The sequence below is a fragment of the Podarcis raffonei genome, chromosome 2 (assembly GCF_027172205.1).
Source record: "Podarcis raffonei isolate rPodRaf1 chromosome 2, rPodRaf1.pri, whole genome shotgun sequence".
In the NCBI taxonomy this organism is placed as follows: domain Eukaryota; kingdom Metazoa; phylum Chordata; class Lepidosauria; order Squamata; family Lacertidae; genus Podarcis; species Podarcis raffonei.
Genome location: NC_070603.1, coordinates 71,423,682 through 71,447,791, shown reverse-complemented (window position 1 = coordinate 71,447,791; position 24,110 = coordinate 71,423,682). Strand labels below are relative to the sequence as shown.

The 24,110-nt window shown below is 40.5% G+C and overlaps 1 protein-coding gene across 3 annotated transcripts in view; it reads right to left on the bottom strand.

Moving 5' to 3' along the window:
• RBM6 (RNA binding motif protein 6) overlaps nt 1-23,897 on the bottom strand; it is a 53,967-nt gene extending 30,070 nt beyond the window's left edge. For 2 of the 3 annotated variants that reach the window (XM_053377391.1, XM_053377393.1), the window contains exons 1-6: nt 23,772-23,897; nt 19,992-20,099; nt 17,215-18,529; nt 16,736-16,825; nt 15,924-15,993; nt 7,400-7,473 (exon numbers count right to left, since the gene is read on the bottom strand). In XM_053377391.1, the coding sequence (XP_053233366.1) occupies nt 7,400-7,473; nt 15,924-15,993; nt 16,736-16,825; nt 17,215-18,529; nt 19,992-20,035 (1,593 nt within the window). In that variant the 5' untranslated portion in view covers nt 20,036-20,099; nt 23,772-23,897. The remainder of the gene's footprint in view (nt 1-7,399; nt 7,474-15,923; nt 15,994-16,735; nt 16,826-17,214; nt 18,530-19,991; nt 20,100-23,771) is intronic. The other variant, XM_053377392.1, reaches the window with a different exon arrangement.
• Between the last annotated feature and the right edge of the window lie 213 nt (nt 23,898-24,110).

The window sequence follows — 24,110 nt, the reverse complement described above, 5'->3', positions numbered from 1 at the left end:
CTGAAGGGGGCAGTAGTGTGACTGTTCCTACAAACCCTTACTTGGACTCTGAGCAAGTTGAGAATTGTCCCTTAGTCAGAAATACCACTTCTGGTGGTAAAGCACTGTACAACTTTAGATTTTTTTTTGGGGGGGGGATATTGGTGGCCTTACTAAAGACCCTCCTGGAGGACCCATTTTAATCCAGGACTGGTTTGGGGACAGAATTGGCCTTGGATTAACTTCTATGGGAGAGGTATAAGGGAAGCACAACCCTGTTGTTCTTGCTTGATCTCTCAGTGGCTTTTGATAGCATTGACCATGGCATCTGATTAGAGCAGCCTTTCTCAACCTTGGGTCCCCAGATGTTGTTGGACTACAACTTCCACTATCCTTGACCACTGGTCCTCCTGGCTAGGAATGATTGGAGTTGTAGTCCAACAATATCTGGGGATCCAAGGTTGAGAAAGCCTGGACTAGAGTGTCTCCAGAGTTGGGGATAGTATTTTACCATGGTTCCACTCCTACTTAGGGTGACAGGTTCAGAGAACAGCATTAGATAACCGGGTTGCACGATGATGCCTATCAGTCAGGGTTTGTGAACCTTCTTCAGCCCAGTGACCACACTGACATAGGCCACCCCTCTAAGGGTCACATACCAGTGACTGGCAAGGTCAATGTATACAGAGAACATGCTACACACATACAAACAACACAAACAGCACACACTCACCACCATGCCACTACCCAATGCACAACTCATTCCTCCTCCTCTCCAAAATGCTGTGTTTCAAAGAAATTTCTGCAATGTGTTATACAAGGAGCTGCCTCTGAGGACTGTTCAGAAAGTCCAGCTGGTGCAGAATTCAGTGGCTGGGTTGCTCACGAGGGCAAGTACATTTGAGCATATTGTGCCAATCCTGGCCCGACTGCACTGGCTGCCAATTAGTTTATGGGCCCAATTCAAAGTGCTGGTTTTGACCTATAAAGCCTTAAATGCCTGAGGACTGCAATACCTCAAGGACAGCCTCTCCTCATATAAACTGACCCAGACCCTGTGATCATCATCTGATGCCCTTCTTCATGTGCCTCCTCCACGAGAGTGGAGAGGTCCAAAGAGCGGCAACACAAGAACAGACCTTTTCTGCAGTGGCTTTCCAGTTTGTGGAATGCTCTCCCCAAGGAGGCTCGCCTGGCACCTTCATTATATATTTTTAGATGCCAGGCAAAAACATTTCTCTTTAAACAGGCCTTTGGCTGGTTAACATTCTTTTAACTGTCCTTTTAACTGTGTTGTGGGAGGGGGCTACTGTATTAGTTTTTGTTTTTGTTTTAGCATTACAGATGAATATGGTCACTATTTAGTGGTCATATTACTACAGTGGTACCTCAGGTTACATACTCTTCAGGTTGCATACGCATCAGGTTACAGACTCCACTAACCCAGAAATAGTACCTCGGGTTAAGAACTTTGCTTCAGGATGAGAACAGAAATCGTGGTCTGGTGGTGCGGCGGCAGCAAGAGGCCCCATTAGCTAAAGTGGTGTTTCAGGTTAAGAACAGTTTCAGGTTAAGAACGGACCTCCAGAACAAATTAAGTACTTAACCCGAGGTACCACTGTACAGCGTGGACACCTCTTCCAAGTCCCACAGCAATAAGAGGTTCCCCTAACCAGAGGAAGAGGACAGAAAGCCTTTTTAGTGCAATCTCAGCAGGATCCTGTATTGATATGAGATTTTGCTTTACAAAAACAACTGCCGAAAGAATAACAAGAGTGACTCAAGAAGACAGAAGTGTGAAAGCTACATGGAAAGGACTGTTGTAATCTCTTGGTTAATCAAACTACTCCCCCTTTGTACAGAGGCAAAATATGCAACACAATATTGCCAGCACACGCACTCCAATTATGCAAAGATACGATTGCCAAAGTATTTACAAACAGATGAAAGCAAAAGGCAAATATTTTTCTCATGCAATTCTCCTAACATTGTCCAACTTGTATTATGCCAACTTCTCACGCATTTGACCCTAGTGACATTTTTTTAAATCCATTATATTTATTGTCCTGTTTTTCCATGCTATATACAACACTGTCAAAAGGTAGCTTTAAAACAATGAAACCACTGCAAAACATAAAAGAGTATAAGTGGCCACATTAATAGGACACAATAGTCAAAGATTAAAAGGTTAGTGGGGGGGAAATGGCCTTAGCTGTGGACTTGCATGAAAGTAGGGAAGGAGTCCAGAGCTTTCACCAGGGACAGCATTCGACCATCTAGGCACTACTAGAAAGAAGGACCTATCTCCGCTGCTCACCTACCATACCTCTGTTAGCAATGGGATATACAGACAAGTGCTTTTCACTGTGTCTTTAACACTCAGGCAGGAGAGTATGACACTTAAAATATCCTGGTCTTAGTCCCGCCCCCCATTACAAACTTGTTTCTCAGCTTAATTCAGGTTGATTGTACAGTGGTACCTCGGGTTACAGACACTTCAGGTTACAGACTCCACTAACCCAGAAATAGTACCTCGGGTTAAGAACTTTGCTTCAGGATGAGAACAGAAATCGTGCGGCGGCACAGCAGCAGCGGGAGACCCCATTTGCTAAAGTGGTATCTCAGGTTAAGAACAGTTTCAGGTTAAGAACAGACCTCCAGCACGAATTAAGTTCTTAACCTGAGGCACCGGGTATTAACTAAAGCCCTCAAGGGCCTATCTTTTCCTTGTTGAGGGTACACTCCCTCAGGAGTAAATCTGCTATTTAAGAGGGAAGGCACATGCTAGCAGTAAGCAAGCAGGAGCAAATAATTGACAGAGCCAGAGAAAAAACTGTTTTGGAATAACTAGCCCAGAATAACCACTGCCCTGATTCAATTTTCACCATGGCTATCTCAGATTAGAATTCCCAATCCTAAATGCCACTGGGGAAGGAACAAAAAGCAAGAAAGGCACTGGTGGGGGTGGAAGAATGGGCCATCTTCAGACGATGTCAGGGGCTGTGCTTACATGGTAGCTAATGGAGATGATGTAAGACGGGACAAGCTGCATTCTGAGATCCCATCCTGAAGACCATTTTTAGCAGTGGAGGCTGCCCGCCTGTCAATCATACCTCATCACCATGGCATCAGGTGAACCACTTAGCCCTGCTATAGCTGGGGATTGTCTGCACAATGGAGTTCCCATTAAGAAATCCTAGCCACTTGGTGCAAACAAAATTAGCTGCAGGAGCAACTTGTCGTCTCACACTGTTTTCTACAGTAGTTCTATAGATATCACAAGGATACCCAAATAAATGCTCAGTCTGAGACCTCAGATGCACACAAATGAAGTTCTTTACTGGAAAAAGATACTGGGCTGTAACTTATGATGCCTTGTACTAGTGGAAAGTGCTTCTGCTCATGCAAGTTGAGCCATCCAGTTTTTAGTATTTCCTCCTCCCCACGACAGCCTTCCATGCCATATCCCACGTTTTCAAGAGAGTTCCCCAACCTTTAGGAGCAGCATAGAAGGCATGGAGTGGAGCTGGCAGGATCAATCCCAAAAAGATAATGTACCCCACTATACACAATCATGTGCTTTCTGCTAGTGCAAAACCGCTTCTGGATACTGCAGCTAACAAGTGAATGTGCCACAGACTGCACATAACAAGTAAAAGAAGAACTGCAAGAATTGCAGCCACACACTTCACCAGCCTTTCTTCCCAATAAAGTTCTCTTCCTTTTATGTCACAACTGGTCAAACGCAACATAGATGAGCTGCTGGCCTCAATGTTTCATCCTTAAGTGAATGCTCTAAATTGACTTAAGTTGCCTGCACACCATCAGTGGTTCATGGACCACAGTTAAGAACCACTGTTGGCAAAGGGCTTCAAACTTAACATGAATCAGGCCTTACAGGAAAGATAAGTGAACATATTTTGTGGTTCTTCTACAGTTCCTTATCCAGCTCATTCTAATGATTTATCAATGATCCAGAAAATGGTAAGAGAAAGATCTGCCTGTGCTTACAGCTACTTAACAACTATGAGAAATTGAACGCGCTTATCAATTTGGTTTATGGAATTTATATCCTTTGTATTACAAGGGCTATAACTAACTTGAAATGGATCACCCAACTCAGGCATAGCAAATAAACCTTGTAACACAACCTTGTGTCAGCTCAGTTGTTTCACTGACTGGCAACAGTATCACGACAACTATACTAATGCCATCATCTAATACAAACATTCTTCAGTTTTCAATCACAGGTAATCTATGCTTAAAATAAATGACAGACATTGGCTATTTTAGAATAGGAACCAAGACAAGGCAGAACTGGCAGCATTTTAATCCTCCTCGGCTCCTGGTGACTATAAAGAATAAAAGCGCATGAATACCCTGGATAGCTGAGATTTTGAAAATTAATGCAGGTTGCTCCCTCCATCCCACACAGGGAGCTAAACATGTCCTCAAAATGAAATAACCTTTTGAAATAATTGAATTCTTCAATTAAAAAAAAAGGCATACTCAGTAATTTTCTATTAAGAAGAAATGCTAAATTATTTCCCTTTCAAGGCTGTTGTCTGAAGAAGGAAGGAGCCAGTTCATTAACTCTGAAGTCATTTTGGTAGTGAGATAACAATTCAGCTTCATATATGCAGGCGATGCAAACTAGATAAGACACGTTACTTTCTGCACCACTTCCCTACCTAAAAAGGCATCTCACCCCAAATGGACAGCAGCAACATACTAGCAGAGAAAGTGATGTCAAAAACCAAATGACAAGACAACTGACAACAGACCACCATGAAAGTCATGGTATTAAAATTTTACAAATATCACACAGTGGGTGTTCTATCAGCGAGAACAGGAGACACATTCAATTATCGTTTGCTTTACTCATTTCTCTACCCTGAATTAAATGGCAATGCACTTGCAGCAACAAGAGTGCCTGGAATGCCAAATAAATCCCTCTGGTGACATACTTCCTACAAAAAGTAAAGTAGCTTTTTGAGAGTGAGGGGTCTTCATGTACAATACGTCAAAGAGAAATTCTGCCCTGATATAGAGCACACACCCACACACACGAACTCTACAGTTAATGAACAGGCAGAAGCTGAACCTGGTCAATCCTGAGTCAGAAAGCATCCAAACATTATAAATCAAAAGTTGATCCAAAAGAAGGGAAGGGGCTCTGCAGTATGCCCTCTGCTTATGTTTGACGGTTAACCTTGTGCCAGTGCTTTTTTGAGCCATGTGTACACAAGAGCCACTGCTCAGATTAATTTGGGACTCTCTGCAGAATAAGAAGCTTTAATGGTGGGAAACTTGTTTGTGGCTGCACGGCTACTGGAAACAACATCTGAGGTTGCTGCAGCTTAAGTGAGATGAAGAAGAAACAGGGAAACTGTTTCCAGGCCACTGGTGAAAGAGACATGTAGGTTTTGAAAATAAAACCTTGTTGGTGGGCAGCACTGTGGTAAATGCCAATCATATTTAACACAAATCTAAACTATGCTACCAAGACAGCTAATCAGATCTCTGTGGGAAGCCTGCAAGTTGAACCTGAGCCAAACAGCACTTTCCCCACTTATCACTTTCACTAACTGGCATTCAGAGGTATATTGCCTCAGGTAGTTGGGTTAACACAGTCATTGTATCTAGTAACTATTGATAGCCTTATCTTCCTTGAATTTGTCTAATCTTCTTCTAACGTCATCCAAATTTGTTGCCATCACTTCCTCTTTTGGGGTAGTTATCTTCTGTTATCTGTCCAGAATAGGATGAACTATGTAATGGTATAAAATGCAAATAAGAAGAAGAGAATAAAGCTGCAGACAGACTACTGGAACAGCAGCTATGAAATAAGGAATTCTTATTCCAAAGTAATATTTCAAATTCAGTCGTGATTGAGAATTTATGGAACATCTGAAAGAGTTAAGAAACAACCCCCCTACCAAGAACTACAGATCTTATGTATGTTATATTTTACATTGCCAAGTCACTTTGAGACTTTTTATTGTACAAAGTGACTGATAAATGGTTAATAATAATGAAGTATCATCTTCCTTATTGGTTCAGCCAATTTTGAAGAAGGAAAGCAAATTCATATTCTGAGTTATAATCAGGCTTATATATAGTGCTGCCCTGAGTTTTTGAGCTACGGGGGGACAGTAAACAAAAAAAGGATGGGCAATGCCAATATCTAGAAGGACAATCCATAGATTCTACAAAAATAGGATGCTGTCAGAAAATAACTACAACATTCAAATGGCTGCTTTACTTTAATATGTATAAAAAGGTACCTGACAGCTGTTCGAACAGGGAAGCACTCTGGTCATTATATCTGATAATCATGTTACGAGAACAGATTCATGGCGAGGATTCCTAAATTTCATTTCTCAAATTACTGGGTATAAATCATCACATTTAGCATCAATCTGTTCATTGAGATTACCAAGGACACAGTGTTTCCAGCTTACATTATTTTTGTGAGAAAATCACTTCTAGAATTGTAGCAGCCAGAAACTGGAAGACATTTCTCAAGCTGGATATGAAGAACTGAGTAACAACAAGTAAGAATTTACTATGCAAAAATAGTTGAGAATTTGATCAATTTCTTAAAAGGGGGGGGGACATAGGGCTTATTTTCTAAAATTTCCAAGCCATGGGTATTATTGTAAGATCCATTTTCTTTTATATATAGCCAAAGATATAATTTGGAGCTATTATAGCGAATTTCTATTTCTAAGAAAATGTTAAGACATTCAGATTAACCAGGTGCAGCTGGAACAGGCCAGACTTCTCTTATGCAGCTCCAACTTGCATAAAAATATAAATATGAATACTCAAGGAAACAGACAAAGCCCGCCCCTCCAACCAGATGAAAACACATAGACAAATGAGGCATGCAAATTGGATTTTTCACTCAGAGCTGCATATTAGTGGTCTAGCCCATGAATACACGTAGAGGGGTGTGTGTGAGTCTGCACTCCCAAGAGCATATTCAAACATAACTATTTTGCTTAGAGGAAGTACAGATTTTCATTTTACTGTACAATCAAGAAAGTGAAACATCTGACATTAGCAGTTTAGCTACTGTCACTTGAAATCTACCACATATACAAGCTCATAAGAACAACCACCAGAACTGGAAACCTTTCCTTAACTACCACACTTAGAAACTATCAAGCCTGCGAAGCATGCACAACTTGAGAGGCAGACTATTTAGGGAAAAAATGAACTTAAGTTCTTTCTGTGGAACATTAAGCCTCTCCAGATTTCTGCAATACATCAGCATATTGGCTGTTACGCTGTACAGTTTTTTTGGGGGGGAAGACTTTCTCTGAATCTTTATTTTAAAAAAAAATCACTAGGTGTCAACCCTCCCCACAAAAATATTCTTCTAGCAGCATTTTCGACCGAAGTGTAAAGCAACCTGGTTGGCTTCCATGCAGGCGATGGCCTCTTCCAAGAGGGAAAACTCCACGCAGATATAGCCATAGTCGTAACCTGGGGACAGCATTTAAATACAGACGGGATTTGCGTTAGTGCCAGAAAGCCACAATTTCAGTACCCAGTTTCCCCTTCCCTTCAGCACACACCCATTTACCGCCACCCTATGCTCCCCATAAAACAAAACAAAGGCAATAGTTGGTGCTTTTAAAAACTGGTCTTAAACATTCTAAAATTCAGTAGGCAATGTGGGTTTCCATTAAAAAGCCAACAAAAGTGTAAAGGGCTCATTCTCCTAGAAATTAAGGAGATACTGAACACTACAGAGTTACACTTATTAAAAAAGCATAACACCCATTTCAAAAGTCCAGGCAGCAGAGTCTGGTTTCAATGGCATCATTTCTACCCTTGTGAAACCAAGAAGTCAAAGTGCTTAAGTTTTTGTTAATTTTTTACTACAGTAATAGTATTAGTCTCAGAATCTTTTTCACCCCAAGAGAAGATCATTTTTTTAACCCTTTTGATTTTTAAACTGATCTAATGCAGTTCTAAAACACTGCAAGAAAATTAACAAGACTACCCTAAAATGTTATTGTTCCTTTCTTCACAGGTAGTCCAAGTTAAAGGACAAGCAATTATTTTTTTGGAGGGGTCCATTTGTAATCTCTTTAACCATATTGTAAAATGGTTAGTTAACCATATTCCACTAATAGAATAGTATTTTCTAGTGATGAAAGTTATTTCAAGAAGTGATGCACCCATCTGCCTGAAAAGGAGGCCAGAAGGGTACATAAAGATGTCCTTACCTCAAAATTATCAAGGATTCATAACCATCTAAATTAATACCAAGGCTTACTCAAGGGAAGATGTGTCACTTTAAGCAGGGAACAGTGTGCAAAGTTTCCAAGGCTGAAACTGCAAGAACTGGTTTGCAATGGAATAATTCACAATGAAACAAAAATAAAACATTTTGTTTTGACTGCTTCATCTACTCAGATGCTTCAGTTCTTTTCACAAATAACACAAAACATAACCATTATGTACTAACTCTGCCCGATCTGGTATTGCGGATAGAACAAATTAATGCAACAGAAGGCCTTGTGTAGCACAGATAAGTAACTGGCACAGGAGTATGAATAGGTTTTGTTTTTGTTTTTTCTTTAAAGAAAACAAGCAAACAAATACCAGAAACTCTATGTGACATACACACACACGTCATCTTTGTCTATCAGGAGATATCCACCTTCCTCAGACATGAAATCACTGGAAAGATGCTGTGTCCTAAAACTAGTTTGCAATGCTTTGGTCTCCTTATCACTCAGCGCTGAACTCTTTACAGGTAGCATAGGGATGTGTGATGTAAGAAGCTATGGAATTTGGCTAAGGTGGGGGGAAAGGAAGAACATATCAATTACAAGTTTCCTGGGGGTTGGAGGATCCAGAACATTTCTATGCCATCTGGTGGGATTTTCTTTCTTATGCTTTGGATCTTGAGGATCAAGATTCACCATCTACGTCAGCTCAGGACATATGGATGATTTGAGTTATATTAGTTTCTTACCATTTCCTTTTCTTACTATTTATTGCTTCTTTTGCTTTCTCTATATACCATGATGTAATACCCTGCTACTGCACTTTTGGGTTGTTAATAATGTCAATGATGATTATTTTTTAAGCAGCATTCCATAATGTACAACAACATTTATCCATATTGTGATGTCATCACATTGTATGTTGTGTGTCCATCCCTAACCAATATTATTGGTGGTGGCTGTTAAGCAAATTTACAGCAAGAGGATGTCATGACATAACTTGCTACACAACTGAAGGGCAAAGAGGGCAGAATATTTAAAGGCGATGTCATATTCAGCAGTATCTCCATGTCACTAATAACTTAAATTTTGGCTAACAGTGTTAGATTTTATCTATTTCTTTGGGTGGCACGGAGACCAGCAGATTGAGTAATGCCCATGCCCATGTATCTGGAAGATGAGCTGCTGAATTCTGTGCAATCAATTCAGCAGCTTTATAAAGGTTTCTTGAAGGCAAAACTACATTTTATTTTATTTTTATTTAACAGAATTTATATGCTGCTTGATTGTAAACAAAACCTCTAAAAACAGTCTCATGCTATCTGTCTACCTATAGTGTGAAAATTGGCATTCTAGTGAAATACGTTTGCAAGCTGCAGATTTTCCTCTGCCTCCACACACCCCAGCAATACAGCCACCATCAGGTAAAGATACCAGGGAAAGGATTGTACAGGTCTATAAATTCCCAATCGGAAATAAAATTTGTGACACATTTTTACCACAAGACTAACTGTTGTGACTTTCTATTAGAAACAAACACTAATGCTGAAATTAATCATATTCTACACAAACGATAGATAATGCCTTCTGTCATTAAATCTATTTTTACTTCCATGTACTGAGACAATCTCCCACTTTAAGATCTTAATAAAAATCAAATGTTTATTTATTATACCTCTCACAAGGCCAGCAAGAGTTGCATGCAATTTTAATGAGTTTATATTTTAATTTACACTGAAATATGGAAATAGTTTTCTTTCATCCCAATAACCCTGAAGTATATGTTAGGTTGGCTTCTCACAGCCTGTCCAACGCCACTTGGTAAGCTTTGTGACCAAGCAGTGATTTTTCAAGCTCATTCTCTGCCATACAAATTCAGCACTATCCACACAGCACCCCCAACAGATTTCTCAGGAATTCAAAGCAGGATGAAGATGACAATTGCCTCAAACTTTCTATGCACTGCCTATTTGGATTTTGGTTTAAGCATATTTTTTTAAATTTATTTGCTTATTAACAGGATTTTTAGACTAGGTTTCACTTTTCAAAAATACCAAAGCGATTCAAATCATAGCACACAAAACCTTTAAAAAAACCAGTAAGTCACAGTAAAAACATCACAGTAAATAAAAACAGCAAGTTTTCATAACAACGTCACAGTAGCCAACAGCAACAGGAAACAACACCAGCAATCAGGAAAAGTTCATGGCAGGCAACATGCCACCTTTAGTGCCCATCAAATCTGAACAGAAAAAGCATTCTACAAGGTAGGTGCCACAACAGAAAAGGCCCTTCTCCAGGTCCCCACCAAATAGATATTTGTAGGTTGAGGCACAGTAAGGAGGGCCCCTTCAGCAGACAGTAATGACTGGGTCAGTCTATAGGGGATATCTATGTCTTGAGCTACTCAGGGCTTTAAAGGCCAACACTAACAGCTTAAATTTGGTTCAGTAACTGATCAGCAGCCAGTGCAGCTCTTTCCACACAGATGCTGTGGGTGAAACAGCAGTGTAGAAACCATTCTTAGCTAGCTGCAGATTTTGAACCAAACCTAACAGCAACCCACAGAGATTGCATAACAGCAATCCAACCTAGAGGTTACGAACACATGGATCACAGCAAGTAGTTTATCCCCATCCAGAACCCATTGTAACAGGTGCATCAACCCAAGATGGTGAAGGGTGCTCCTTACCACAGAGGTTAGTTGAGCCACCAGTACCCAAGAGCACACCCAGACTATGTATCTGCCCCTTTTTAGGATAAGCGCAACATCAGCCTCAATTCCCAGACCCAGGAACCACCTCTGCACAGTGCCTCAATCTTCTCAAAATTCAGCTTCAGATTATGGGCCCTCACCTGGCCCACCACTGCATTCAGATCAGTCTATGTCAGGTACTAGACTAAAACACATCAGAGAACTAATTCATTGCTCCAAATCTCCTAATGACCACTCCCAACAACGTCATACAAATGTTTTGGATCATGGTAGGGGCCTAGGGTTAAACTCCACAATATCCATATGTTCCCTATTTGGTCTCTTCCCCACTCCATACTAGCTATTTTTTAAAACAACAAGTTGTTTTCAACAACAACAACTTGCTTAGTTTGTGCTCAGAAGTTCATGGCAGGGGGAAACCTTAAAAAAGTGTTATGTTAACTATACAGCGGTATGAATTTCTCTAATGGTGACTATCTTCTTACATATCTTTCTAAACACATATTTATCACAGTCATCACTGGTATTTTAGCATATGGGTATTTTACATAAAGGTTCAGATTGGTCTATGCATTATAGGCATAGCAGATTGCTGGAAATGGCCTCCATACAATAGCTTACACTTGACCATATGTAACTCACCATATCATTTTTTAATAAATTGAGAGATAAGACATAATGCTTATTGGCCAGAGAATCACATGACTACACACTCCCTCCTAGTCCCTTGGCTTGCATTCATAGAACCTGGCTTATTTAAGCCACAATTATCCATGATATCAACAAACAAACAAAAAGAAACTGTGGTTTAATCTCTTATTTAAAAATATAGGACATGATATTTTGTATGCAGAAATTACACCACATGTAATTTCTATGAAATTGAAACCATGGAACTGTGGTTTGATGAAACAAATGGAATATGGCTCTGTCTTAATTATATTTCAGACAAATGGCAACACTAGGAGTTTGGCTTTTTTTAAAAAAAACTTTTATTCAATAATTTATTTAGTTTTAGACTTGATGATCACATCATTCTTGGGAGTTAACAAGCAATCACAATGCTGGCTAGAAAACAAAGTGACTTGCTCACAAGCTCATTCATTGGATATGATGGCACTGGTCAGCATTATTAGAGACAACCTACTCCTTAAAATATTTCTTGACTCATATGAAACAAAAGGCCATACGTCCAATTTCAAACTGCCTGCCATAAAAACGACATTAAGTTCTCTCTTCCTGTGATGTACATACCAAAATAGGGGAAATGAGATGCTTCAATGCACCAAGGCACGAACTGAAAAACCATCCCACCTCTCCCCCAAATTACTCATATACAGTGGTACCTCTGGATGCGAACGGATCCGTTCCGGAGCCCCGTTCGCATCCTGAAACAAATACAACCCGCGCCTGCGAGCGCACGGGTCGTGATTCGCCGCTTCCACGCATGTGTGTGGCGTCATTTTGAGCGTCTGAGCATGCGGCAAAACCTGGAAGTAATGCGTTCCGTTACTTCCAGGTCGCCACGGAGAGCAACCCGAAAATGCTCAACCCAAAGCATATTTAACCCAAGGTATGACTGTACAGATCAAATATCTTATGTCACGTTATCAGAGAGGATAGATTCAGGCCATACTTGCTCACTTTTCACATGGAGACTTACAGTTGCTATCTGGTCACATCAACATAGCATACCTGCCTAAAGAGGCTACATGAATTATGAACTAAATATGCCATGTTTTCAACAAGCTGCAAACTCCCTGCCTACCAGAACTTTAGCATGCATTACACAGAGGAAACTCAGTTCCACATGCAACTATTTTCGAATTGAGTTAGAGAAATATCAGGGCAGCCAAAGATAAGGGGCAGAATTCAGTTATGGCAAAAACGGGTAAGAGAAGGACTGAATGAAGATCTTTCATCGAACAGATATAACCTGTAATACTCACTATAACCTAAAGTATTCACCAAACTTCATTTGTTAAATTTATATCCCACCTTTTCATACATATTTTTTAACAAGGCAGCTAACATGAGAAGTTCTCAACCTACACAGATTGTGATAGAGAACTTTTTACGAACTCTTGCACAAACTCTACCCCCATGCAACCCCTTCAGGGCTTACCTCCTGAGAAACCGCCCCAAGCATCAGTACAAACATCAAATCATAGTTGCAAATTATGTATCTCAAAGTGCTTTCAGTTGCTTGTAATTCAAGAACACATTTGACTATCAAAATATGAACATAATTCAAATATTTTCATCCCTTTCTACATCCTATCATTTTCAAAATATTTACATTTATTGCTCTGACAAATATATAAGGTGGCTTAAAATAGAATTTTCTTCCCAGAAAACCTAGATGCCTGTAGAATACAGAACTTTCTCTGCACCCAGAATCCCCTCTATATATTATTTTTTTCTGCTGTACTGCAGCAGCACACAGAACATGGCATTCAATTTAGTTTTGGCTGAAAGTTCTGTAAATGGTTGACAGGATTTCTCAGTTCCCTAGTTTGGGTACAGCTTCTCAAGCGGTGCCAAGGACTGTTGGAAATCAAACCCCACCAGGCACATTTGTAATTCCCCCACCCCACCCGTCACAATCCAAAGAGAAGTTACACCTTAATACAAATCAAACACATATTTTATGCCTGCTTATACATACGAGTGCTAAAATAAATTTCTCTCCTCTAAATTCTATTTTACTAATGATTTAGTGAACTTTTCATTCAGTGTAGTTACTCATGAATCGGAACTCAACCCTACTTTATCCCAATTCTCTATTTCCCAACAAACTTGTCAGAAACATAAACACTGGGATTCAATTCCAAGGATTTGTTTTTCAGCTCAAAGGGTTTGCTTCAAACATTTCAAAAAGAAATCAGTTGACACTGAAAGTAAAACAAAACTGCACACACCTACGCTTTAATTCTAGTTTTTCAATATGATGCTGTATTGTTTTTACCTATTTACTACTAGAAGTTAACCTTCTCTGGGAGTAGAAATACAGAAGGGTGTGAAATTATCAGTTCCAAATAAATATTTTATAGTAAATATTTAATTATTATATTTTTTAAAAAATCATAAATCTGACCAAAATCATGTTGTAAACAGAAATGCATAAAGGAAGCAGAGAAGCACGGATCATATGATTTCCCTCCCAGTTAGGGGTTATTACGCTGGATGGCCTCTTTGTCATTGTGATTAAGAACACTGTAGGGAGAATCTCCATATATTGACAAATGTTTGTATCCAGCAGAACAGACTTACTTAAACTACTCAGACCTAACAGCAGAACATGGGGTGGTTACTTAAACTACTCAGACCTAACAGCAGAACATGGGGTGGTTTTCAACTAAATAATTGTGTGAACAGAATACTTCTGCTTGTACAATGGATCTTTCTCCCTACACGCACCCCATGCCAGCATCAAATCTGCTCCAGAGGCCTGGGGAAACCCATAGAACAGATTTAGGAGATATAGGGAGGAGAGGTGGAGGACAGAATGTTTGCCTAACTGCTATATTGAATTTCACCCATGGTTTGGCATCACAAAAACAAGCCTTAGGCTTTCACTCTGCTTCCTACCCTCACATGAGAAAATAAGGAACTTCCAGCCATGATCTGCATCAAACCATTATTTGCAGTTTTGCCCAAACATTAAACTATGGCTTTACTGAAAGTGATGTTCAGCTCATAGTTTGCAAACCTGGATTACAGGCATTTTGCAGAAAGCTTAGTTTGCTGGGTTCAGACAAACTACAAATTGTGCTTTGCCTAAAACGGTGATCAGAAGCTTCTAATCTCCATGTGCAAGCGAAGGAGGAACTGCATGATGCTAAGGTGCATGTTCAGAGTGCCAATGACGGCCTGCTGTTACGTCTCCTCTCAGCACCCTAGTTTCCTTCACAGAAGCAGCCCTAATAGCACAAAGACACTGCTCTTTATACACCAAGTTCAAAAAGCAGTTTGAATTTTGCTTCCCTTTAATCTGATGCAAAGTCTCCAAACAGATTCTGTACTCAGGATATTGAAAGCAGTTTGGAGGTACTCCAAGAACAACTTCTGAAAAGAAAAATTTGCAACTTTGTGGATATTTTCAGTGCCCTTATCCAGACTGAGGGTATATAAGCAAACTATTTGATTTCCACATCACAGAGACCCAGGAAATACGTGTACTAAGGATGTAGTACGCACTAGTAGGTTACAGGACTGTTTGCTTTAAAGAAGTTCCAGATTTTAAATCCTTATAGAGATTTCTGTTACAATCAGACTGGAGTAGTAAAAGGAAAGGAAAAGTTCCAGAACATCTCCCCATTTTTCCTCCTGCATCTCTCACCCCTTCTAGAACTGTAACATTAATGTCTCACATTCCCTACCTTCATGTTTAACCTAGTCCATCATTCTTTGCCTCCCCAAACCCCACCAAGAAAACTGCTAATTATTCCCTAATCAAACTTCATTTGGACAAGTCAGGAAGTTACCGATTGAGGCCAGGAGATTTTAATGAAGCCATCCTCTGAAATGAGAAGTCCAACCCAACGTATAGAAACTTGGGAAGCATATAAGTATAGAAACGTTTCCACTGAGCTATTTAGAGCTATCAGGACTTGAAGATACTGGAATTAGGTGCCACAACATCTCAAGAGAAGACTATTTGTACATAGGATGTTACAGGGTAAGTAATCTTGCCCAATGAGAAGATTTAATAAAGAACATCCACTAGAAATACTCCACTGTCATCTCCAGAAGGCTTCCTTAGGAGTGTTTTTGGGGGTTTTTCCATGGCTAACGCAGAATTAGCCTGTCAGCTGTAAATCACCTCTGCTAAGCCTGGGCTCAATCCTGAAGAAGGCAAGGGAAGACTAGATGACCCAAAGGCCATTTAATCAATAGTAGTAAGGATGTCAGAAAAGGAAGCCATAATTGCAAGGCAAAATGTAAATCCACCCAACAGACACTGAATAAATTCTCACCTGTAGTATAATCTTTCAGGCGCATATTCTTCACTGGTGTCCCAACACACGCTTGGAAAGCATTAAGAATCTACAAAAGCAAACAAAGTTTCAGGTTAAGTTTTTAAAAAACAAAAACCCTATACAATAACATTTTTTTAAAAGGGAACATTCTGTTCTACCACAGGGCTGTCTCTGAAGACATTTTGGAAACTTCAGCTGGTGCAGAATTCAATGACCAGGTTGCTCACTGGTGCAAGACAGTTTGAGTGCATAACACCAATCCTGGTCCAACTGCACTGGCTGCCAATTAGTTTCCCGATCCAATTCAAAGTGCTAGTTTTGATCTATATAGCCTTACATGCTTCAGGTCCTCAATGGCCGCCTCTCCCCCTATGAGGTGACCTGGACCCTGCAATCACCATCTAAGGCCCTTATCTGTGTGTCTCCTCCATGAGAGGTCCAGAGGGCAGCAACACAAGAATGGGCCTTTTACACAGAGGCTCCCCACATGGAATGCTCTTCCCAGGAAGGCTTGCCTGGCGCCCACATTACATACATTTAGGTGCCAGGCAAACACAATCCTCTTCAAATAGGCCTTTGACTGTTAAAACTATATATGGCCTTTAAATTTTTGTGCTGGGGATGTTATTGTTTTCACTATTGTGTTGTGCATTTTGTGCCTTTATGTTGTAATCTGCCTAATGATCTTTGGATGAAGGACAGCATATAAACTTAATCAACAACAACAACAATACAACATATGGAGAAAACTGTTACTGTGGAATACTGGCTGTTCTAATTAAGTTTCAAGAAGCAAAATAAATACTTACATCATCTTTTGTTGCAGTTTGAGGCACTTTTCCTAGTCGAATCAGCTTGCTTGGTTTTATATCTTTGAGGCCGGTTCTATAATCCTGGTCCTTAAAGAAAAAGTTCAAGGAAACTTTAAAGACAAGAATGAAGACCTATCATTTTACTAAACAGCTTATAATGATTTAAAATAAATAACACTATTGTTTTTATATAAGACGTTCACGATGTTGAAACACAACCAGCTTCACATGTAAACTGTTTGAAGTCCCCTGTCAGTCTGGAATGTGGAATTTGAATTACTAGTAAGCAAAGGAAGACTACTAGATTTGAGAAAGTTTCAACGTTATAAATTATCATTGCAACATTACCTTACAGTAACTTAACTAGGTTTTAAATATACAAAGGAGGGGAGGCTGTAATTAACATATTCTTCCAAAGCTTTCATAAATATGTTTACACATGATTATAGATACAAGCTTTCCAACGAATCACATACCTGAAGATCTGGCTGAGAATCTTTAGAAGACTTGCCCTCTGCAAAAGACTTGCCATGTTCATAGTCAAACATCTGACTTCCTGGGAGTCGATGATCTACATCTCGATACTCAATGCCCCTATAGTCTGTATCTTGCCTTCCAAGGAAATCCAGGTCACTTTTTTCCTTAAGTCCAAGAGCAGATGGTTCAGATACTTGCTGTTCACCCGCAGGGAACTCCTGATTGCTAACAAAGGCCTGAGAAGGCTTATCTTGATCCTGAAGAGTGGGAAGAGGACCACAGCTACTTTGGAAGTCTAGTGACGAGTCAGTCTCGGGCTTCTGTCTTTGAGATTCTTCTTCTCTGGCTCTTGGTTCTGAATGTGGAAACTCCTTGCTTTGAACACTAAAGGAAGACCGCTCCCTAGCAGCAAGTCCAGCCTCATCTACCTCACATTCTCTATCTGTTGGCGGCACTGTAGAAAGGCTATGCTGGTAGTCCACAAGGTTTGGGTCCACCGAGGGCACATCTCTGTCTGCAAAATCCACAGGAGGTGGCACATCCCTACCCCTAAAATCCTGATCAGTCTGAGATTTTGGCCTATTTCTGAAATTTGAATGGGGTACATCTCTGTCTCTGAAGTCTAGGTCAGCTGCACCCACGCTCCTCAAGTCCATATCAGGCATTTCTCTTTTCCTAAACTCTGAATATGGCTGCTCCCTGCCCCTATAATCCTGTTCAGACATGTCCCTTGCCCTAAAGTGTGGGTGAGATCCATCTCGGTTTCTGAAGTCTAAATCAAATGTTCCCCTTGCACGAAAATCAGATGGAGCGTCATCTCTGCCTCTATAGCTCATATTATGAGCTTCCCTATCCCTGTAGTTCATACGGAAAGAATCCCTATTCCTGTAATCCATTGGAGGAATGTCTCCTCCACTATAATCCATAGACTGCCCCTCCCTATCCTGGAAATCTCCTTGATACATCTCCCTGCCTCTAAAATCTGGAAGAAGTGGCACCCTGCCCCTGAAGTCCAAGTGTGACTCATCTCTATTCTGAAAATCAGGTGGGTAATCTCTGCCTCCAAAACCATGCAAATGACCCTCCCCACCTCTGAAGTCACTATGTGGTCCATCTCTACCTCCAAAGCTGAAAGTAGGTTCCTCTCTGTTGGCAAACTGAGGATTGAGGATGCCTGGGTGTCCCTGGATATCAAAAGGAAGTGATTCTCTGCCAGAGAAGTTGCCAGAGTGTCTTTCTTGAGCAAGACTATCAAGGGGAGGAGGAGAGTAATCCCTGTTCCACCCGGGAGCAAACCTTTCTTCTTGGCTCCCACTGTAGAAATAAAGACAGTGTTATTCATAATGTCCTTCGAGTTTGTAATCTACACATCAGCATGTTCTTCTCTAAACCTTTTACAGAGCTGTTCAACAGTAAGATCCGCAGAAGATATTGATGTTTGGTAGTTTAAGAGGAGGTAGTATACGACAGGCGTGACAAGTAAACTTGCGTACTCCCATTTCACCATAATTCCCAGTTGAACTCAACATGGAATACCTGAAATATTAATGAGTCATTGAAGGTAACAATCTACATAGTCTCACAGTACATACAGCTGGGGCATTTGGAATTCTCCATTAAGGAAGCCACCGCATTTGTCCTTGATGCTCCTCCAAATAAAGAATTTCCATTAAATCTGGTTTTATCACTATCTTAAGCAGTTGAGCAACTATGCTCATGCTGCTATATTCATAAAACAAGGCCTTTATGGAGAAGCTCAATACTGTATTTGAATGACACTGCCCAGTCCATGTGTTAGTTGTACTAACGTACTATCAAGAAGGGGAGACAATTATGAGATTTTATATACTTTCTCGGCTCGCACCATTGTTTTATTTTGATCTCAATTTGCAGTAGTGCATATTGCACCTTCCTCATGTGCTCCTTCATCTGCACCATAACAACTGAATACCCATCTAACATGTCTCATGCGTATTTAGTAGGCAGACCCATGCATAAAAGCAAAGCATCTCTGTCGTCTGCTGATGGCTACTATCCATTACTCTTTGAAGACATTTCCCCAAACAAATCAATGTGGTTCTGTCAGTATAGCTGTTTCTCTCAAGCTTTTTCATTGTGTCAGAGCATATGCATGCATGCCATAAAGTTTCCAGGAGCATTTGATCCTAGAAACTCCAAGGCCCTACCATAAACCAAGGCATAATGTACAGTTCTAGTAGCCTAGCAAAGTAGCTTTGGCCATGAGGGTCAAGTTCATGGCCTGCACATATAAACACGAGCATAAACACTCTTCCATGACCTTATAGTGTCCCAACATCGAGTGGAATCTATTTTCTGGAACCTACTTTCTGCCAAAACAACATTTAATAGTTCCTGTAGGCATTTGTTAATATAACTGTCAATTTGACAAGGGAAATGTTCATACCTTCCAAGTGTACACTGAGTTATATTCACCAGCTACATCTGCTTCCAGGATACTCCATTCTATCCTCGTCCTCTCATCAGCATTCCATGACCATGGTTCCCCCAGAACTAATGGTACCTCCCTCGTGTGTACTCGAGATGTTATTTTGACTACATAAAAAGCAGCACTAGGAAACCTTGGGGAGGAGCTGGTGGTGGGGAAGGGCAAGCCCTGTAAGGATGCTGTGCAAGTGGGTTGTCACAAGTGGTTACCAATTATGAAGCAGAGATTTTGTGTCATCTTATTACATGGTATCTAGCCTAATGCAGGACAAATATAAATACAAAAATTTATTTCATGTTAAACACTTACCGAAAAGGACCCATTCTGTTGGCTGGTCGAGGGTTTCCCCACATTTTGTCTGTGATAAGACAAACAGAAGAAAGAGTTCTTGTTTTTGTCAAACTGCAGCTGTGTTTTCTACAAGATAAAAATATGATAAAAAGCCAACTAAATTAGCATTCTTCTGGCTAATAAATTTTATCTTTTAAACCAGCAAATATTACCCAGTTCAACTTCTTGAATCATTTGAACCTACAAGGTAAGAGTCAAAAGCTAAGCAGTTGACCACTGTGCAACTGAAAGACAGTGCGAATTTCCATTGTAAACTGTGAGACAACTATTCTAAATCAAAACATTTCCCCAACACCTCTACTGATAAGAGGTTTGCAAGGTCCTATGTTTCACAAGAGTGGTTGAATCAATAACAGTCTAGAACGTTCATCAGGTCTTTCAACATCTCAGTGAATCCTGCACATCTACAGACAGCATTTAACTCAATCAGAATTATAAAATAAGGCCATTCTGATTAGAGCAATTTAAAACATAGCATCAATACCACAACATGGGTCATATCCAAAGAAAAGCAACAGGTGCTAATTTGTTGTGTGAAGTTGCTCCATAATTTATTCAGAAGTGTCAAAGGAGATGAGATATGGAGAGTGGAAAGAGCAGAAGAAGAGGAAGTAAGAGTAAAGAAGGAGGCCCAGCAAAGCACATTGCACATCAGAGAGAGGAGTTCTTATCTAATCTTCACTGAACTTTACACACACCTAGCATACCTGAAATTCAGAGCCACTTCCAGTCCATCCTAACTGCCCACAAATAAATCACCTGTGTTTTGCCAAAAACACTAGCAAGATGCTCTTTATTCTGGATATTGGCAAATGTACAGCCCTTCCTGAACTCCACCACAATTTGCCTTAAACACCCACTCTATAAAGAACAAAAGTCTGTATGTATCCCAATTTAAATCGATGTACAATATGTTGAAGGTGAAAGAAGAAGAACAATCAGATCCACCACTATTAATCATACGGGAACAACCATGATACTAGTTGCATTATGTCTTCCTCAGAAGAACTCTGCAAATGAATAATATGACTCAAAAATGGGCAAATATGTGGCCAGCACTATGCCACATTGTCCAATTGGGCTGTTTCCAATGTTTATATCAAAAATACTTTTGTTTCCAGCATACATTCTAGGGCTTGGCTTTAAAAAGAAATCTATAAATATGCATTTCCACAACCAATGGGTGGGTTTTCACTTCATACAATACACATTCCAGTCCAGGGAATAAATATTATTAATCTGATACTGATAAGTAAAAAAAACCCTGTGCTAGCATTAATTCTGCATGGAAACTTGTCTTTTTATAGATGGGGAAGTAAATATGATAATCTAGTAAACTAAAGCAAAAATGTGCTGAGTTCTAGATACCTTGATCCCAAGTGCACTGGGGGGAAAACATGTTTAGTATACATTTCTACCTGAATTATAGGTAGAATTAACAAAGATAAATTGCAAAACAGCACAGCTGAGTGTTAGGGTGGAGCAGTCTGGGAAGAAAAGACTGAGCAGCAGGATAAACAAAGCCTCTCTTTATGTGTCACTTCCTATACATGTTCTGTGCCTCAACTAGCCTGTGAACAGTTTGTATTGAAAGAAAGTCACAAATAACCTTATGACTTGCATTGATTTGAGCATTGTAAGAATAACTACTGAACTGATAACTAACTGCATGTTATCCTAGCAACAACCAACTACTACAAGAGAAACTAGGTAAATATTTCAATCCAAGAATATTCCATTTTTGCCTTGAAGGTTACTGTACACAACTTTTTTAAAAAACAACAATTTTTAATGGCGGACAAACTATTTGTAGAGGTATGTCCTTTGTTTTCCAAGAACTCAATGTGATGCATTTTAAAATATAACTTTTAAAATAATAATTATACTTTAAAAAGTGTTCAATATATTGATTTCCTTATTTTGAGTGTTTTTGATGCTGATGATTTGTAATAATTAATGATTGTTTTAAAACTGGTTCTTTTGTTTATTTGCATTTTCAGTTATTTATTATATTAAATTGCTTAAAGCCAGTTTGGAATGGGTGTCTTCTGGCAGCATATAAGTGCAGCTGTAACAAAATTAAAATATGGCTACAGAATTAGGTGTTCCCAAGCCAATGCTCAAATAGAGTGTGTTCTGAGTAAAAATTCTACCATATTAAAACTAATAAAAACAAGAATATGCTATATATCCATTAACAAGCCTTTCCAGATATTCAGTAAATATAATGGGGGAAATGCCGTTTTTATTTATTTCATTTCTTATCCCACTCATACTCTAAGGAGCTCAGGGAGAGGTAAACGGTTATTGATGGTTTGCATAATTAGAATCTGTCATTCATTTATGTGTTGCCTGCAGCAGCAACATGTCACTGGAACAAAGTGTGACCGCATTTGCTTTGATTCCAAGACTACAGTTATTACTCATAGCCAATTAATTAAGGCCACACTCCTAATTCTACCATCTTGGGGGTGGATACAATGGAGTTCAACAGAAGTAGCTTCCAAGCAGACATTTTTATTTAACTTATTAAATTTCTATCCCACTCTTCCTCCCAAAAGGCCAGTTAGGGATGAGATGTAAAAATGATATGATTACATCTACACAACTTCACATAAAATTAAAAAAAAATTAAAGGGAAGAGCACTAGCTTTTCAGATTATCATAGAATTATAGAACTGTAGAGCTGGAAGGGACCTCGGGGGTCATCCAGTCCAACACCCTGCAATGCATATGTGTATGTGTGTGTTACTGCTAGCATTCTGTCGTGTGAGACATGGGAAGGCGGGAGGCCCCCTTCTAAGATAGCCGGTGATATCTGCTGTTTTCACAATTAACAGATTTTTTAAAATAAAAACACCTCCCTGAGATCATTTAAATTTACTAACTTTTCATTTCCTCCCCAGATGCTTGCACAATTATTCCTAGAGCCAGGGGTTTTATTTTTGTTTCTGCACCTTCAGTTCCAATCATACTTCTGGATCACAAATCTGCAAGCGCCCCACATCTCCTTGACAGAGTTTAACAGCACAGGAAATCTTACTACACAAGCCAATCCAATGGTACACCCTCAGCTTAGCCTACACTGGCAGCAGCTCACCCAAGTGCCAAGGAAGAGAGGCCTCTGAACAACCCTATCAACTGAAGATACCAGTAACTGAACGGGAACCTTCCAAAGGCGTTCTCACAGGAAGCTTGAAACCCATCGCACCCCCCAATTATTTACGAATTTGTCAATTAAATGTGTATACCGCCCTTCACCCGAAGATCACAGGGCGGTTCACAATATAAAACTACACAGAAAGGACACAAAATACATAATAAACCAACAGTCCTCGCCGCCGCCGGGTGCAGAACTTGGGTCTACCTCCTTCAGTGTTAACAAGCGGACACCCCTCCAGGCCCCCCCCTCTGCCGGGAGAGCATTTCTACGACTCAAACGCCCCCCTCTTCTTGCCCCCCACCCAGCAAATGCCACGAGCTGAGGATGCGTCCGAGTCACCAGTATCCCTGGCAAGAGGCTCCCCTCCCCGCCGCCCTGTCCCGCGCGGCCCTGTCAGCGCCAGGCGCGTTTCCCGCGTGCGGTCTCGCTGCTCCAAAAGGGACAAAAGGAGACCCTTTCCCTACCCGCCTCCCTCACGACCCAAGGCGGACGGGAGTCGGCCGCACAAGCCCAGCGAGGCAGGTTGGGCCTTCCGTGCCAGAGAAAGAGCGGGAGCGCGAAGGGGAGATACCCACCACAAGCAAGGCGGGCAGCTCGGCCACTCTGGGCCTCCACAGCGAAGCCGCAACGCCGAGCCAGAGGAAACCGGAAGTTCCGGTGCGCTCAACCATGTGACCTTGCAAAGCGCACCCAGCCATCCCGGGGCACGCGCGCAGCGGCCTATACGGCTAACCATAGTCTTAAGGCGGATAGAGCGGTTCCCAGATAGCTTCGGAAGCCATCTTTTGGGGGTCTCTCCAAGAGGCGGAAGTGGGAGCTGCCCAAAGAAAACAATGGCGAAATCCAGGATTTTAGCGTCGCTGGGGTTGGGTTGCGTGCGGCAGCCAAAAGTAAAAAAAAAAAAAGCAAGCTTT